The sequence below is a fragment of the Serinus canaria genome, chromosome 1A, assembly GCF_022539315.1.
Source record: "Serinus canaria isolate serCan28SL12 chromosome 1A, serCan2020, whole genome shotgun sequence".
NCBI lineage: Eukaryota > Metazoa > Chordata > Aves > Passeriformes > Fringillidae > Serinus > Serinus canaria.
Window position 1 is genome coordinate 49,273,774 of NC_066314.1, and position 15,838 is coordinate 49,289,611.

The 15,838-nt window shown below is 51.9% G+C and overlaps 2 protein-coding genes across 6 annotated transcripts; both read left to right on the top strand.

Moving 5' to 3' along the window:
* The first annotated feature begins 986 nt into the window (after positions 1 to 986).
* Positions 987 to 5,157, top strand: DNAL4 (dynein axonemal light chain 4). Of its 3 annotated transcripts, none has more exons than XM_030238319.2 (4): positions 987 to 1,060; positions 2,094 to 2,308; positions 3,010 to 3,093; positions 3,975 to 5,157. In XM_030238319.2, exons 2-4 carry the CDS (start codon positions 2,237 to 2,239, stop codon positions 4,137 to 4,139), a joined length of 321 nt encoding a protein of 106 aa, XP_030094179.1. In that variant the 5' UTR covers positions 987 to 1,060; positions 2,094 to 2,236; the 3' UTR covers positions 4,140 to 5,157. The 3 variants fall into 3 exon arrangements, with proteins under 3 accessions (XP_030094179.1, XP_009084759.1, XP_050825836.1); XM_009086511.4 differs by lacking the exon at positions 987 to 1,060 and adding an exon at positions 1,065 to 1,212; XM_050969879.1 differs by lacking the exon at positions 987 to 1,060 and adding an exon at positions 1,156 to 1,180.
* Positions 5,158 to 9,258: 4,101 nt separating this feature from the next.
* Positions 9,259 to 15,369, top strand: LOC103813609 (extracellular serine/threonine protein kinase FAM20C-like). 3 transcript variants are annotated; one of them, XR_003945969.2, is made up of 10 exons: positions 9,259 to 10,335; positions 11,785 to 11,960; positions 12,047 to 12,125; positions 12,613 to 12,705; positions 13,076 to 13,191; positions 13,488 to 13,668; positions 13,784 to 13,893; positions 14,518 to 14,636; positions 14,748 to 14,807; positions 14,889 to 14,947. XR_003945969.2 is itself a non-coding variant. In XM_009086938.4 (10 exons), exons 1-10 carry the CDS (start codon positions 9,857 to 9,859, stop codon positions 15,121 to 15,123), a joined length of 1,611 nt encoding a protein of 536 aa, XP_009085186.2. In that variant the 5' UTR covers positions 9,262 to 9,856; the 3' UTR covers positions 15,124 to 15,369. The 3 variants fall into 3 exon arrangements, 2 of the variants coding, with proteins under 2 accessions (XP_018765460.1, XP_009085186.2); XM_009086938.4 differs by having other exon boundaries at positions 9,262 to 10,335; positions 14,555 to 14,636; positions 14,889 to 15,369; XM_018909915.3 differs by lacking the exon at positions 14,518 to 14,636 and having other exon boundaries at positions 14,889 to 15,070.
* The last annotated feature ends 469 nt before the right edge of the window (positions 15,370 to 15,838 follow it).

Below are 15,838 nucleotides of genomic sequence, written 5' to 3' on the forward strand. Positions count from 1 at the left end.
CCCAGAGCCAAGAAAAACCTTAAAACAAACAGACATTACAAGCATAAAGCTACGGAGGGCAGGGCGGGAGGGAGGCGATTTTCTCTTTGGGGATGGAGGCTGGTGTTATAGGAGCTGTTTGCAAACTCATGATTCATCCCCACAGCATCACTTTCTCCTTCTTTACACTCCTGTTGACATGCAAACATGAGCTGTTGTCTCTCCCACACAATGAGAACTGTGTCCAGTTCTGGAACCCCCAGGTCAGGAAGGACTTTGAGGTGCTGGGCCATGTCCAGAGAAGGGCAAAGGAGCTAGTGAAGGGTCTGGAGCACAGATCCTGCGAGGAGCAGCTGAGGGAGCCGGGGTTCCTCAGCCTGGAGAGGGGGAGGCTCAGGCACCTGATCACTCCCCAGTTCCCTGAAGGAGGCTGGGGCCAAGCGGGGGTCAGCCTCTTCTCCCAGGCAACCAGACAGGACAAGAGGACACAGTCTTAAGCTGCACCAGGGAGGTTCAGGCTGGACATTAGCAGGAATTTTTTCACAGAAAGTGATTAGGCATGGGAATGGGCTGCCCCGGGAGGCGGTGAAGCCTCCTCTGTCCCTGTTTAAGGAAAGGCTGGAAGCGCCACTGGGTGCCATAGTGTGGCTGACACGGCGGCGCTCGGTCACAGGTTGGACTCCATGATCTCAGAGGACTTCCTAACCTGATTCCGTCATTACAAAAAAAACAACCAAAATTGCCCCAAATCACTCCTTGTACTTATATTTATCCTTGTTTTTTAAAAGAAAAAATACCTAGAACTAGGCCCCCTAAGGGGTTTTAAGCCAGAAAAATAAGAAGCTGCCCGATGCCAGTTTGGGGACCGGGGGCGCGCACAGTACAGGCGCTCCGCGGCCACCCCACTGGGGCTCGAGCCCCAAGGCCCCGCGCGGCGGCCAGCAGGGAGACAGCCAATCAGACGCGCCAAGAGGCGCAGCCTGTCCAATGGAGGCCGAGGGGGGCGGGACTTCCCGCGCCGGTTGCTATGACAAGCGCGGCCCTTCCTTAGCAACGGCGCTGGGCCGCGGCGGCCGCGCAGGTGAGGCCGCGCCTGGAGCTCCGCCGTCCCGCTCGGTGCCGCCGCCCGAGCTCTGCCTCCGCGGGGACGAGGGCGGCAGACCGGCGCGGCGGGGCCGCGTTCCTCTGCCTCACACCCTCGGTCTGTGGCCGCGGGCACGCCCGGGGCTGGGGGTGGGTATTGAAGTGGCTCCCCGGGGTGGTGCCGGCCGGGCGGGAGCTCTGTCCTGCGGTGGTCGGGGTTTGGGTCCCACGGCCCCCGTGTGATGGTTGGTGGTCTGACTCGGTGCCTTGGCCAACAGCTCTGTGTACGTGGCATACATGATTGGTGTGTCGCCTGGCAGCGTGTTGGTTTCGTTTTCCTTTTAATATGAGCTCGCCCTTGCTCCCCTGGGTAGGAGAAGAAGATGCTTTGTTGTGGGGGAAAGAACCAGAGGGAGGGCGGCGGTGAAATGCTCTGAATCTCTCGGTCAGTGCTGTGTGCCTCTGTGTTGCCCGGGTAGAGGCAGGCTGGTAATGAGGCCCTGAGGCACGTCCAGAGTTTTGCCATATGGCCCTCCCCAGCTGACAAATGCTCTGGGATCTGAGGAGCAAATGCACAAACGAGACCAAGATGTTCCCGTTAAACATTTCCATCCAGACGAGTACGCCGATTCTGTGCCTAAAATACTCCTACCCTTCTCTTGTCATGTGCAGTTTGAAACTATTGCAGATAATAGTGTCCTGGGAAATCCTTTTGGAATTAATCAAGAGTGGTAGCAGCTGATATATTGTTCTCTTGTCCTCTCCTGAAAGCTGTACCTCGGCTCGGCTCTTCCCTCAAGCTCCTCTGGTGCTTCTGGGAAGTGCAGTGCTCCTCACTTATGGAAAAAGATACAGTTTAATAATTTGTTTGCATTAATGGTCTATGAGCTAAGACTCTCTGGGGAGTGTGAAGGTGCTGTTGAGGAAATGGCAAGTGAGTGAGATAGCATGATGTTCTCGTAACAGTTTCATTTGCCTTTTGTTTTAATTGAAAGCCATCTGTCTCTTGCCTGTGTTTGTTTTTGTTGAAGCATTGTCCTCTAGGCCAAGAAGCAACTCCTCCTGCTGAAGAGAGGAACACAGAGCCCTGTTCCTCTCAGCTGGCTGTGCCACAGCACTTTGCTGAACTCCAGGTAGCCCCTCTGCCCCTTCCTGGAGTCTCTGTGGAAGGACCATGGAAGAAACTGAGGAGGAAAAAAAGGACGAGGCTGATTATAAAAGGCTTCACAGTTTTCCTCTGATTAGGGTATGGAGGGTGATGGATTATACATTTACCAGTGTCAGAGATATGAAAATCTGCCTTTATTTTTACTGTCCTTCTCCTGCTGCGTAGCTACTGTGAGAACATGTGTACTGCTGGTCCTGTGGAGAGATCTTGGTTGTCACTGCTGCTTTCTCCCTGTCCTTGACCTCTCCTGGGGAAATCTAATAGCTCCCATGTTCCCCATGACAGCCAGAGGAAGCCTGGGGCAAAGTGATCCATCAAATAGATTGAAAGCACAGTGCCTTGGGAGCCCTCTCTTGTGTTTTGGATGCAGCTTGCTTTTTGTCCTGGAAAAGCTGGAGCAAAAGATCTTGCTTGCCAGCCAGATAGCAGCACCAGAAGAAAAGGCTGTGTAATTTAGACTTCTTTGTTACTCATATATCAATAACTAAGGATTGTAGTGGAAACAGTGTTAGTGTGCTTCCCCTTTATCTTATAGCAGAAAAACTGGCAACTATCTTGATTTCCTTCTTTAAGCTGTGCTTGCACAGTGCTAGTTTTCATGTAGCTACAGAATTCCTCATTGGCTGGAGGAATGGTTCACTTATAGTGCAGTAAGCCTTTTCAGATTTACTACATCTAAGCCCCTGATGGAGCCAGTGCAGAAGGTAGAGCCACTTAGTGTTGTTGTGTGTGTAGCTCTGGTTGTTGTGCTCAGCTGTGTGTGTGATTGCCCTTGGCAGCACTCGGACATGCCGGAGGAGATGCGTGTGGAGACCATGGAGCTGTGCGTCACGGCGTGTGAGAAGCATGCCACCAACAATGAGGTACCAGCCACCTCCCAGAACGGGCACCCTGCTGATGCTGCAGGAGCAGGGATATGGGTGTAGGGCAGAGCAGAGTCAGGTCCTGACATCCTGTTACTCTCTGCACTGAGCTAGGGTAGAAGGAGGCAAAGAGCTTGGCTAGATCTCAGATTCAGTTCCCTTGGTCTGCAAGATCTATAATAGCACTTTGCAGAGATTAGTAGTGGTGCTGGCTCCCAGACCTTGCCTCCTTGCTTATCCTGCCTTCCTGAGACATGCTTCTACTCTGTTCATAAAATGCCCTGTGTCCTGAGGGCTTGGTTCAGAACTGCTTGTAGTCTCTTGTTTTGGGCATGAGGACATGAAAGTCTGTTAAGTATTCCCTCTTGGCTTTAGGACCAATGATCGAGGGAATACATACCTTGCTTCATGGGCAGGGCATCGCCTGTCACTGAAAAATTTTCCTCTCGCCTTTTTTAGGATCAAACAGGGTGATCCTGGGAGAAGCAAGCCTTTTAAAAGTCAGCCTACTTTCAATGTTTTAGTAATTAGTTGGAGAAAAAAAATGAACTCCTGTAAAAATAGCTGCAGCTTAGTGACCTGAATCTGCTCTCGTGGTCACCGCAACCAGTATGACTCCAGCAGCATCTAAAGCAGAGCTCTTGCTTCAGACTGTGTGAACTACAGAAGTGATGCAGTTCTAGCTGCTGGGCTGGAGGCTGCTAAGACCAGTTCTACCCTTGGATTTACCTCTGGGGACCTCCCAATTCTTGCAGTGCAGCTGCTATACCTGTTGCCCATGGCTTGAGTAGTCTTAAAGGGAGGAGATTAGGGGAATGTTTGCATAAAGTCTCTCTGGTTGCTTTGTCTCACCCTATACTGTCTTCCTTAACTTTCTCCAGAGTGCTGCCAAGATGATCAAAGAGACCATGGACAAGAAATTTGGGTCCTCCTGGCATGTGGTGATTGGGGAAGGTTTTGGCTTTGAGATCACTCATGAGGTGAAGAACCTGCTGTACATGTTCTTTGGTGGCAGCCTGGCGGTGTGCGTCTGGAAGTGCTCCTGACCCCTGGCCGAGTCCCAGACTTGCTTGAATACAAGAGATTTCTTCCTGCTTTTGACAAGTTTTGTATGATCTGGAGGTGGGGCTTTATTTTTAATACTTAAATGTCAAGATTTCTTTTTTTCATACTGACGTAACAGTTCTGTGGGATACATAAAGTTGGTGCGTGTGTGTGTGTGTGTGTGTGTATAATCTTGCTAAACTGTCCTGTCCTTGCTTGTGGGATTTCTCATCTGTCTGGCTCTTTCCTTGGTGTTTGAGCTGGAGCAGGAAGGAAGTGAGGAATAGGTAATCTCCCAACACACTGCACAGCAGCGCTAGTAGGGGAAAGCAAAAGCAAAAAGGTGCCATCTAGCCCGATTTTTTTTTTTTAACTCCCCTTTATTCCACATAGTTTTCCTCTCTCCTCTGCTTTTTCCACTACCATGCAGCATGGCTCTGACCAGCACCTGTCATTCCTCTCTCTGGATGCTGCTTATACATTCTTCCTTTCTTCTGAGATGTCTGCGCAGACCTGACAGCACCAAGGGTCTCCCTGCAGGCTGTCTGTGGAGGTGTGAGCCACAGGGAAGCAGTCCCGGCTTGCCCTTCCCTGCTGTTTTGGGAGGGTACAACAGCTGAGCTGCCTGGGTGTAGGAGGTTGCTATGCAAACTGCCCCCTCCTTTCTCACCCACAGCACACTGAGACAGCATGAAAACACAGGCGGCTGACGATGCCTGGGGAGTGGGTGAGAGCTCTTTTTAAGGCTCAAATGCCTCCCTGTCAGTTCCTGGGGGCGTTGCAAGTGCTGTGTACTTTCAGCATCTTGTTTGGAGGCTGACAGAGAAAGGAGGCTCCATGTGAAATACAAGTTGGTCATCAGAAACCTAATGTCTTTCTGGACTTGCATTCTTTTAGCCTGTTTCATTTCTTAAAGCTGTTGGTGTTGGAGGATCAAATGAGCGTAACTATGTTACGTGTATGGTGTATTTATAAAACCTGGGGAACTGTGTTTTTACAATAAAAGTTTAGTAAAATGTCTTTGTGTGTGTTTATGTAGGCAAAGTAGTTCAAGAAGCATGGAAATAAGTCAGCCATGGTGTAGCACAGGTAGAGGCCAGTGACAAAGTTCCATCCTGCTGGTTTCCTGTGTGACTATCATCCTCCCTGTTCAGTTCCTTTTACCAGTGCAAGCCACAATGGTGAGGAGGGTTGCCAGGCCCCTGGTGCTGCTGGCCACGTCCCTCTGTCCTGTTTGACAGGCAGCTGTCTAACCAGTAGCAGCAAGGGAATGTAATTGTGTCTGCTGCCTCACCAGTGTGCCTCAACTCTGACCTTTAGAGTCTCATATTTGTAGCTTCCTTAATTTTCAGATTCCCTCTCAGAATGTTGCCAGCTGACACTTCTAGTCCATAGTTAAGTCTGAAGGATCTTTCTGCATTAATACCTGTGGTGGATCAATCTGGTCTTACAATTCCTTTTGTTCCTTTTTCTGAACCTCAAGTGTTATGCTGGAGATGTCCTTTCTCAGTTTCATTGTGTTAGGGAGCCAGGAGTTGGAGTAATATGAAGACAACTAAGAATTATTTCAAATTTGGACCATCTGTGCTTGGCTGGGCCAGAGTAGGTTGGTACCATGATTCCTGCCCCATGATCAGGATTGCTGTGCTGTGTGAAAGAGCCCAGATCCTCTGAGCTGTCTCATCGTGCACTTGCTCTGTGTCCCTCCAGCTGGCTGCCTTATGTGAAGATAGTGCTATTGACAACGCTTTCTACAGCTGGCAGGTGGAAAAGATTATTTCCTCTTCTGCAACTTTCTGTCTCTTCTAAACTCAGATCAAGAGGTGAAGTCTTTGGAATGCCCCACGCTGGAGTGGGATGATCCCTTCAGCCATACCATGGTCACTTTAATTGTGCCTCTTTCACACTAATGAATAATTAACTGCTCTGTGCAAATGCACAGACAGGCTGGTCACAGGCATCTCTGCAGGGTCGTGGTGACCTGCAGATGACCACAGGGAGCTGCTGACATCAGCATAGTCTCTTGGACTTGCTGCCTGTTTATCTTCTTGGCCGCCAATTGATCAAAGCTGATGTCTCCCTGACCTGCACTGGCAACAGGGGAAGGGTGAGTGCTCCCCGGCCTTCTCAAAGCCTGAGTGTGTTAACAGATTTGAGGTGAGCTAGGTGTGAATGTGCAGCAAGTCAGCTCCCCCACTGCCATTCTCACCAGGTAAATGCAAGGTGGCTCACAGCCGAGTGGCAGGCTATTTTTATTCACAAGGGTAACAGCTTTCCTACTGAAAGTTACCTCGAGGCAAACCCTTGTTGGTGTTGTACCTGAAAGCACAAGCCTCTCAGCCTCCCAAAATGTGGCTGTGTGTCAGAGCCCCTGCCCTGAGGCAAGTGTTCAGTCAGATCCATTGTCCTGCCTGTTGCATGTGTAACCATGCTTTGGTGGCTCCTGTGTGTTAGAAAAAAGACTTTCACCTTCCTTTTGCCATGGAGCTGGTATGTCCATCTTTGGACATACCTGTAGTTTCCAGAGGAGTAAGGTTTATGGATCAGAGACAGAACCTTGTCCTGTGTTTTCCCACAAGAGACCCCTCTGTGATGAACCTACTGGATCCAGTCCAAAGGAGGCCACAAAGATGATCAGAGGGCTGAAGAACCTTTGTGATGAAGACAGGCTGAGAGGGTTGGAGTTCTTCAGCCTGGAGAGGAGAAGGCTCTGGAGAGACCTTATACCAGTACCTAAAGGATGTCAACAGGAAAGCTGATGTCCCAGGAGAGGGACGTTTTGGCAGGGCCAATAGTGATAGAACAAGGGTTTGAGGTTTTAAACTAAAAGAGGTTTGTTCTGGATTAGATATAGGGAAGGGAAAAAGTCTTTTAGAATGAGGGTGGTGAAACACTGGAACAGGTTGCCTAGAGAGGTGGTGGGTGCCCAACTTCTGGAAGCATTCAGGGACTGGTTGGATGAGGCTCTGAGCAATACAATCTAGTTCAAGGTGCCCCTGGTCATTGCAAGGACATTGGACTGGGTGATCCCTAAAGGTCCCTTCAAACCCAAACTATAATTCTATGAGGCTTTGGAGCCTCTAAGGCCTCCCTACTTTTTACTATACAACAGCTCTCAGTTGCTGGAGGATTTTTCCTTATGGATTTTCACTGGAAAGCTGGGAAAGTTGGCAACAGTTTGCTTGCTCTTGTTTCCTTCTCATTTCTTGCCCCCCTGCATATTGCTGCCATTACCTGTCAAAGCATCAGGCTGAGTCAGATGCAGAAAATGAGATAAAAAACGCAGGGTGATGGATGGGTGGCAGCCAAAATGACTCTTTCTATCCACCCTTTCCCTAAAGCTGCGATAGTAGCTCAGAGGCTGTGCCTCATGACTTCATCCCTCCCTGCTGAGGGGAGATGGGAACATCATTATCAGCTGCTGATGAGTCCTGATTTGGAGCCAGCAGTGAAAATGTCCTCGGATCTAGGGCTCCTCCTTCGCCCCAAGGGTGACTTGAACCTGCTGGGAAGATGGAGGGAGAGCTGGAGGGGGGAGATGAGAAGAAAGAGGTGCAAATTCAGCCCTGTCTCTATGATGATGTCATGGCAACAAGTCAGGTGATCAGGGCAGACTTTGAAGGTCTCCAGCCCTTTGTTGCTGCAGGCTCATGTCTGACTCGCTGAAAAATCTTTTGGTTAATATTTAATGCCAGCATTGAAGTGCTAAGGGTGGCAAATGCCTCACCTAAGCCCCTTAACTTTGCTTTGCAATGGGATGCTAAATCAGGGTGAGGAGGCAGGATTGCAAGTTTCTTTATCTGGGAATGGGACTAACAATCAGTAGGGTGACTTCAGCCCATAGGGTTCCTGTGCCCATTTGACTCCAGGACATGAGAAGGACGTTTCTGTCCCCTCCAGCCCAATTTGGAGCTGGTTTGGGGCACTAGAATGAGGTCTCCCTCTCTTCAGGGCTGGGTCTAGATTAATGAAACCTGTGGCCCTGCTCCAGGAACCGAGCCCAGCTCCTTTGATTCGATCAGTTAGTACACGGAGCTGGTGTTTTGGTTGGTTGGTTGCTGTTTTTCTAAGCCATGACCTAATGATCCCATGTTCCAGCTACAGCCCCTCCTAGGGGCCTTCTGTCTGAAACGTGGGTCCGGACTGAATTCAGCAAACTTCCCAGAGCAAGACGCTGTGTTCCTCCACCCAGGGAAGCCATCTGCTCCCCACCACCAGCTCCTTCTGCGGGGCTTCGAGCTCGCCAGCCGGGCTGGAAAGCTCTCCGCCTCCTCGCTTGCCCCGGCTCTCCTCGGCCATCTTGCCAGCAGAAGGCTGGGGAACGCGGGGCCGGCTGAATCTGGGGCGGTGATGGTGTCAGCCGGAGGCGGTTTCCAGGCAACTGTCGCGCCGTGGGACACGCGAGCCAAGAACACCGGGGACAGCGCGTTCCCAGCGCGCCGCCTGGGAGGGGACCGGGACACACACGGAAGGGGCCGGCACAGCACGGTGCGGAGAGGGTAGCGCAGGGATGGCAGCAGAGGAGGGGGTCTCCAGAATAGCCCACTGACCTCCCTCCTGCCTACTGATCATCAGACCCTCCCTGGCTGGGAGTGAGCATTTCCAATCTGGCTGCTGGTGCATCTCACGACAAGGAAGAACTACATGATGTATGGGATTTCACATGCCTTCTGCATCCTTTGGAAGAGCAAAGAGAAAATAAACATCGTGCCAGACTGTACCACAGCCCCCAGACTTATTGCAGGTGGTCCTGCGCTTGTCTGTCCCTTACCAAATACAAAGCTCCATCCCTACAAGTAATGAACCATTTTTGTGCATGCATCCGAGCTCAGTGTCCCTGTGTGTCTCTGCAAAAGTGAATTTCTTGTAAAAAGAAATGCTTTTCCCTTCCACAAGCTGCCAGTCCTCCTCAGCACTTGGTGGGTCCCACTGCCCCTCTGTGCCAATGCCGAAGGCAATATCCCCACTCCTGCTTGCCTGCCTCCCCTACCTGCTTTAGAGGCCCTGGGAACATCCTTGCCCCTGAAACTGACCTGCCTGGTAGCCCTTCCTTACGCTGCCAGCCCATCATTTCCCCTTACAGCAATATGTGTGATACTCACATCCCCTTCATTTTATCCAGTTTCAGTGATTTTTGAAAGGGCGCTTGCGTAGAACTGATTTTCAATGAATGACAGAGGGTGATAAAATTGATATGGCCGAGCAATGGGAAAAAAAATCCTGGATTCTGAGAGTGCAGCTGTGATGAATATGGGGAATGGGACTACGTAGTGCTTACCAGGGGGTGTGCTGCAGACGGGCAGAACCATTTTAATGCCCTGTATTCAAAGAAATGTTCTGCAGCCCTGTGCAGGTGACAGCACAGAAAGACAAGACAGTGGGGAGTCGTCTGCAGCCATTGTTGTCCCTGAGCCAGCATTGCAGCTATTGATTTGGAACTTGCCCCATTCACTCTAACCTTGGCCGTGCCAGCTTGACCCTTATCAGCGCTGATAAACCCTGCCACAACCTCCTGTCCCATCCTGGTGGTGTCACACTGTGAGGTGCCGTGGTGACAGATCTTTCCTGCCACTCTGCCTGTGCACCAGTTGGTCTTTTGCTGTGATGCTCTAAATCCAGGAAACCTTTCTCCTATTTTTGCACAGAGGCTGCAGCCACACCAACATTTTTAACCCTGTGTTTGTGCCCATCCCTTGCTGTGTGTTTTGTGTGAGGAAGGATGCGGTGGCGGCTGCAAATGCTGTTCCAGAGGAAACTTAAAATCAGCTTTCTCTTTCTTCTGTTCTTGGCCCTTCTTGTGCACTTGGTGATGGATTTTGCTCTCCCCACAACCCACAGGTCCTGTGGCTGCAATACTAAAGCATCAAAAGCTGTGAGTGTCCCGTCAGGCAGCCCCATGCCAGCCAGCCTCAAAAAGCTCAGCCTGCGAATCCTTCAGGATTTCAGTGGAAGCAACGGCTCCTTGGAGAAAAGCTCCCAGCCAGAGAGAGCAGGGCTGCACACAAGAACTGGAGAGCCAGGGGTCCAACAGCAGCATGAAGAGGCGAATGCAGGGTGGACCAAGGGATCAAAGCTGGCAGCACTCTTCGAGCATCCTCTTTACAACATCCCAGTCCCAGAGGTGACAGAGAAAGACAAGCTGTTTGTTGTCAACCCCAAGGAGAAGTTCAGCCTGCACAGCAGCGGGAGTGACAAATGGTGAGGAGCAAGCTCAACCCTAGCTTGCATTTGGGGCATATGTGGTTTCAGGGAACAAGCAACAGGGACCAAACGTAGTTCCCTTCTGTAGATCAGCATCCTACCCTAGAGGGGCCCCCATTACTGAGCATGCTCTTCTCATATCTCAAATCCTCTCCTAGCCCTGAATTTTTGGGCTGCTACCCATAAGCTTGTAGCACACAGCAAAGCTAAAGGAGACTCTTGAATTATTCATTGTATTACAGATATCTATTAGGTGATCTCCTGAGCTCCTTCCCTTCCCCAATACAGACCAGCCCTTAGTATCTCTCTCTGTATATGAGGAAGTCCCCACTCCAGATTTCTAACCAATTTTATCTCCCTCTCAGTATGTTGGAGATGCAAAACTTTTAATTTAGGTTACCTCTAACCATGAGACCATTCCTGTCCTGCATTTTGCAGGATATTCCCTGACCTTGTCAGGTTTGGTTTTATGGTGAGCTCACTGCTGACAGCTGTCTATTTTTATCTTTGGACTACTAACCTCTAATTAGAAGGGAAGATATTAAAAGCTTTAGCATTGTAACACATAGCAGCTTCCTTACAGGAAGCACACCTTCCAAAAGTGGTGCCTGCTAGAACTGGGAGAGAATAAAAGCTGGTTTAAGAGCTGGTTTCCACAAATGGGCATTTACCTTATCTCTGAGGACCACATTGGGTCTGGTTTGATGAAATCAATGCACAGTCTGTTTCCCTAGAGAAAGACATGGATTTGGGTTGTAGATACCTTGGGCTAACTGTCCCATTCAGTGCCAATGTGTGCTAGCACAGAGGTGGGGCAGATACCCCCAGGGGCTCCCTTGAATGCCAGCAAACTGCAAATTTCCAGGATGCATAGAGGCAGGGATAGTGCTAACCCAAACTTATCCCCCTGGGGAAACCCACCACAGGTGAATGGGCTGTTGAGGATGGGAGTTCAGGTCAGTGCTGGGGATGGCTGGGAAGCCCATGGTTCTCCACCCTTGTTCAGTGTACTTGTGTGTCCCCAGTAAGCACATGGAGGAGTGTAGCAGACTGTACTCCTGGGAGCCAATCCCTTAAGGAAAAACAGTGCGACGATATGTTCCAGCAGGGAAATAAATGCATGGATGAGGGAAACAGGATCAACCAGGGATTTTCCATGTGGGATGGAGGGAAGACGCTGTGTCCAATCCAGCCATGCTGGTGGGTCTTCCTGGCCACCAACTTCGGGTGGGATCTACCAGGTGCCAAGAGCCCCATGGAGGCCATTTGGGGCAGGGAGTTCTGCCACCATGAAACCTAGAACCAATCCAGGGTTTTCTCTGGCCTTTCTCCTCACCTCACCCTCCATGCACTGGCTCCCAGGAAGGGCCCAGGGACACGGGACCCATCCTGCCCCAACTAAAAGCTGTCATTGTTGTTGGGGTGGTGGTGGCTGTCGGGCTGCAGGGTCAGCAGCAGTAAAGCCGAGACGCTCCTCCCGACAGGGAAGACAACCTATGACACCTACCCCACGTGGCTCAAATTTCACATCGGCATCAACCGCTATGAGCTGTACCCCCGCCGGGACCCCTTGCTGCCCACGCTCCTCCGGGATTTGGCCACGCAAAGGATCATCAGCTCGGGTACCACCTCCCTGCCTGCACCCCTGCCCACACCCTGCCCCACTGCCTGCTGGCTGCCTCCCTCATCCCCATGTGCTTCCTTTCAGTCCAGAAGTCCGGCGGGACCCAGCTCAAGCTCATCATGACATTCCCGAACTATGGGCAGGCCCTCTTCAAGCCCATGAAGTGAGTAGAGCCTGGGACAGCCCTATACCTCACCCACACGGTCCTGTTAGGTAGTGAGAAATGGCCAGAGGGGACCATGGAGGGAGAATTGGAGAAATGCTTCATGTGCTGCCTCACTTCAGCACCTCCATCCCAAAACTGAGGCGAGCAGAATGGTACCATTTCCCTTGCCTTCCCTGGCAGTGCTTGCTGCAAACTGGATGCAGCTTGTGATGGGGTAGTGACCTCCAGTGGTGGAAAGAAGGAGGTGGTCCATGAGGACCATCCAGGAGCCTCCCGTCCATGCGGGCTTCCCAACCCCTTGAGTTGGGAGCCTGGGAGGGGGCTTGGAGCCACCCACCCATCAGGAAGTGAGTGGAGGAGACTGGGTTTGTCTGTGTCTCCAGAGTCAAGAGGAAACACAAGGTGAGTGGTGGTTTGGAACTTATCCCATGCTTGGCGTGACCCCACCCATGATGATTGCCCCCACTGCCCCCTCTCTCTCCAGGCAGACCCGGGACCAGGAGACCCCCATTGATTTCTTCTACTTCTCAGACTTTGAGCGGCACAATGCAGAGATTGCAGCCTTCCACCTGGACAGGTAAGCATAAGCTTTGCTCCTGCCCTCCCATGCTGGCAAAGCACCAGAGAAACTCCTCCTTCATCCCACCTCTCGCTCCTTGGTTGTGAGGGATACCTGTGTCTCCTGTCAGTTTTAATAACTGAATATTATAATATATACTATTAAATATAGTATAAATATAATATAAATATAGTATATTTATATTATATTTATATATATTTATTTAATATATAAAGTATGTTTATACTATATTATAATATATACTATTATAATATAGTATAAATATAGTATAAATATAAATATATTATAATGTATAAAATATAATATAATATTATAATATTGAACCAGCTGAGGTCAGTAAGAAATAGTTCCAAGTTCTGTGTTTCAGGATCCTGGATTTCCGGCGAATCCCCCCAGTTTCTGGCCGTTTGGTCAACATAACAAAGGAAATTTGGGATATCACCACAGACAAGAAACTAGCCAAGACTTTCTTCATCTCCCCGGGTGAGCTTTTATGCTCTCCATCCGCTCCTGTGGCCACCTGGATGGAGCTCATCTGGTGCTGGCTGCTGCTGCCCTGGCTCCCCCCGCACTCAGACAAGCTATCCTGCTGGGGACTGTTCCAGCTCCCAAGGGTACCCTGCCACAGGCCTTTGCTCCTCACAGCCTCCCTTGCCATTGCTTTGCTGGCGGCACATGGCCAGAGTGCATGGAGCATCCTTCCCTGGCTGTTTGCTTGACCACTCTGCCTGGGAGTGCCTTCCTTCTCTTTGTCAACCTTTGTTTTGTCCCCTGGCCAGCGGGTAACGTCTGCTTCTACGGGGAGTGCTCCTACTACTGCTCCACCGAGCATGCCCTCTGCGGCAAACCGGATCGGCTGGAGGGCTCCATGGCTGCCCTGCTCCCCGACAAGACCCTAGCCAAGCGCCGCTCCTGGCGCAGCCCCTGGCGCCGCTCCTACCACAAGAGCAAGAAGGCTGAGTGAGATGGGGCATGGGGGGTGTGGGGACATGAGCCAGCAGAACCATGGGGTGGGAGGGGGCTTCTCCACAGCTGCTCTCATGGCCCCATTGCCCTCCCTGGCCTCTGCCACCAGGTGGGAGCTGAACCCCAACTACTGCGCTCAGGTGCGAGAGACGCCGCCCTATGACAGGGGCCATCGCCTCCTCGACCTCATCGACATGGCCATCCTCGATTTCCTCATGGGTGAGCTCCTCCGTGCCTGTGCTGAGGGCTCTGGGGGTCCCTCAGGACCTAGAGGCCCAAATGGTTCTGTGTCCCATGGTACTATGCCCTGCAAGATTTGTTGGCCAAACTGTTGTTCAGGCTGCAGTGAGCTGCAGTCATACAATGAGAGCACAGGGCTGTACCAGTAGGGCATTTCCCAGGCAGAAGCTGAAAGTCAAGAGATTCCAGGGACATCCCAGCTGAATACCCTGGGCATGAGAAGCACCTTCCAGCACACTCTCACATGCAGCCCCTGGAGAGCCAGAGGTGGAGATGATGCTGCCCAGGGCTCTTGTTGCCTCTCGTGTCCCTGGGCCACTTCTTTCTCCCTGCACTGTCCCCTCACCAGCATCTGACTGGGAGAGTTTTCCCACCTCCTCATTCCTGACCAACCAGCCATGCCTTAGCCATTACTTCTGCTCCATTTGCCACTGTTGTCCCTCTGTTGGGCTGCTGGGATGAGAAGGGGAGGCTGTGGGGTCTCTGCTCAGTTCCCCTGCACAGCCATGGCCACCAGATGGACATGTTAGAGGTGCCTCCAACCGTTTTCCCCGGGCTCTGGGTTTCAGAAGGGTGCTCCGTGTCTTTGCTCCCATCTTCCAGCCCACAACCTGATGCCAAATTTGTCGGCCTGCCACAGGCAACATGGACCGGCACCACTATGAGACCTTTGAGAAATTTGGGAATGACACTTTCCTGCTCCACCTGGACAATGGTCGCGGGTAAAGCTGGGGAGTAAGGGGGAGCAATCACAGCAAAGGGGTGGGGGGAGACCTCCAGTCTTGCTGAAATGCCACCCTGACACATCCTTATGGGCTTCTCCCCACCCCCAGCTTCGGCACACACTCACGCGATGAACCGTCCATCTTGGCCCCTCTCCAGCAATGCTGCAGGTAAGGGGCTGCCCCCACCCCGGATCTGCTGCTGGGGACAGGCTCCTCCTATCGAGACCTCTCCCTCCTCATCTCTGGCAGCATCAAGAAGTCGACTTACCTGCGGCTGCAGCTTCTGGCCACCCAGCCCTACCGCCTGAGTGATGTGCTGCGGGAGGCGCTGGCCACAGATCCGCTGGCCCCCGTCCTGGCTGAGCCCCACCTGCAGGCACTGGACCGGCGCCTGGGGAAGGTGCTGGTGGTGGTGGGACACTGCCTGGCCAGGGCAGGCCACCAGGAAAAGGTGCTGGTGGATGATGTAGGGTCGTGGGTGTGATGGGGGCTGGGTACCCTGCTGGATTGGGCTGTTTTGGTGTGCTGCCGAGGGTCATGTGGGGATCGATGCGCAGCTCTGATTCTGTGTAGCTCAGCTTTTGGTGGTATTGGAGCTGGTGGCATGATGAACCAGGAAAGCAGGTTGTAAGGATTGGTGGGACGGGGAGGGAATTTAAATAAAAAGGTTGGCCTGGTGGAGAAGACACAAGCTGTGATCTTCCCCACCAAGGCTGCTTTCCCAGCCTTGGCCTGTCCTTGCGTGCCTGGACGTGTCACTTCAGCCCTCCAAAGCCTTTTAGGAAAGGGTAGGGATTTTTCCTGCCTTTCCCCAGTAAGAACTGCCAAACTGGAACAGCTGGCCCTACCCCTTCTGCCCCACCTCCACCCCCAGCACGGTGATGCCCTGGTGACCCCCAAAAAGAGAGCTGACACTCCCCACTGCTGCTATGGGGAAAATGAGGCAGAAGCTCCCAGCTACACACCACTTATCTTTGCCCCAGTCTTCCCACACCCACTCAAAAGCTCCCATGGCTCTGACATCACCACCTCCTCCACAAGACCAGGGATGCAGCAAGGACAAACCCCACTCCCCTGAGAACATCTTCCCAAATCCCTCAGGAACCGTCACTGACTCCCTTCACACCCAAAAAGTGGCTCCTGAGGAGGGGATGGATTGACCTGGGGCTGTGCACCCTACTTAGTGCCTGGTGGCTCAG

What these genes read in the sequence shown, in the direction of transcription:
- DNAL4 (XM_030238319.2), top strand. Translation starts at nt 2,237, where the DNA reads ATGGAAGAAACTGAGGAGGAAAAAAAGGACGAGGCTGATTATAAAAGG. An exon ending in ACAGTTTTCCTCTGATTAGG is followed by an intron (nt 2,309 to 3,009) that starts GTATGGAGGGTG and finishes TGCCCTTGGCAG; the next exon opens with CACTCGGACATGCCGGAGGA. An exon ending in AGCATGCCACCAACAATGAG is followed by an intron (nt 3,094 to 3,974) that starts GTACCAGCCACC and finishes AACTTTCTCCAG; the next exon opens with AGTGCTGCCAAGATGATCAA.
- LOC103813609 (XM_009086938.4), top strand. Translation starts at nt 9,857, where the DNA reads ATGCGGTGGCGGCTGCAAATGCTGTTCCAGAGGAAACTTAAAATCAGC. An exon ending in CATCCTCGATTTCCTCATGG is followed by an intron (nt 13,894 to 14,554) that starts GTGAGCTCCTCC and finishes GGCCTGCCACAG; the next exon opens with GCAACATGGACCGGCACCAC. An exon ending in CCTCTCCAGCAATGCTGCAG is followed by an intron (nt 14,808 to 14,888) that starts GTAAGGGGCTGC and finishes CATCTCTGGCAG; the next exon opens with CATCAAGAAGTCGACTTACC.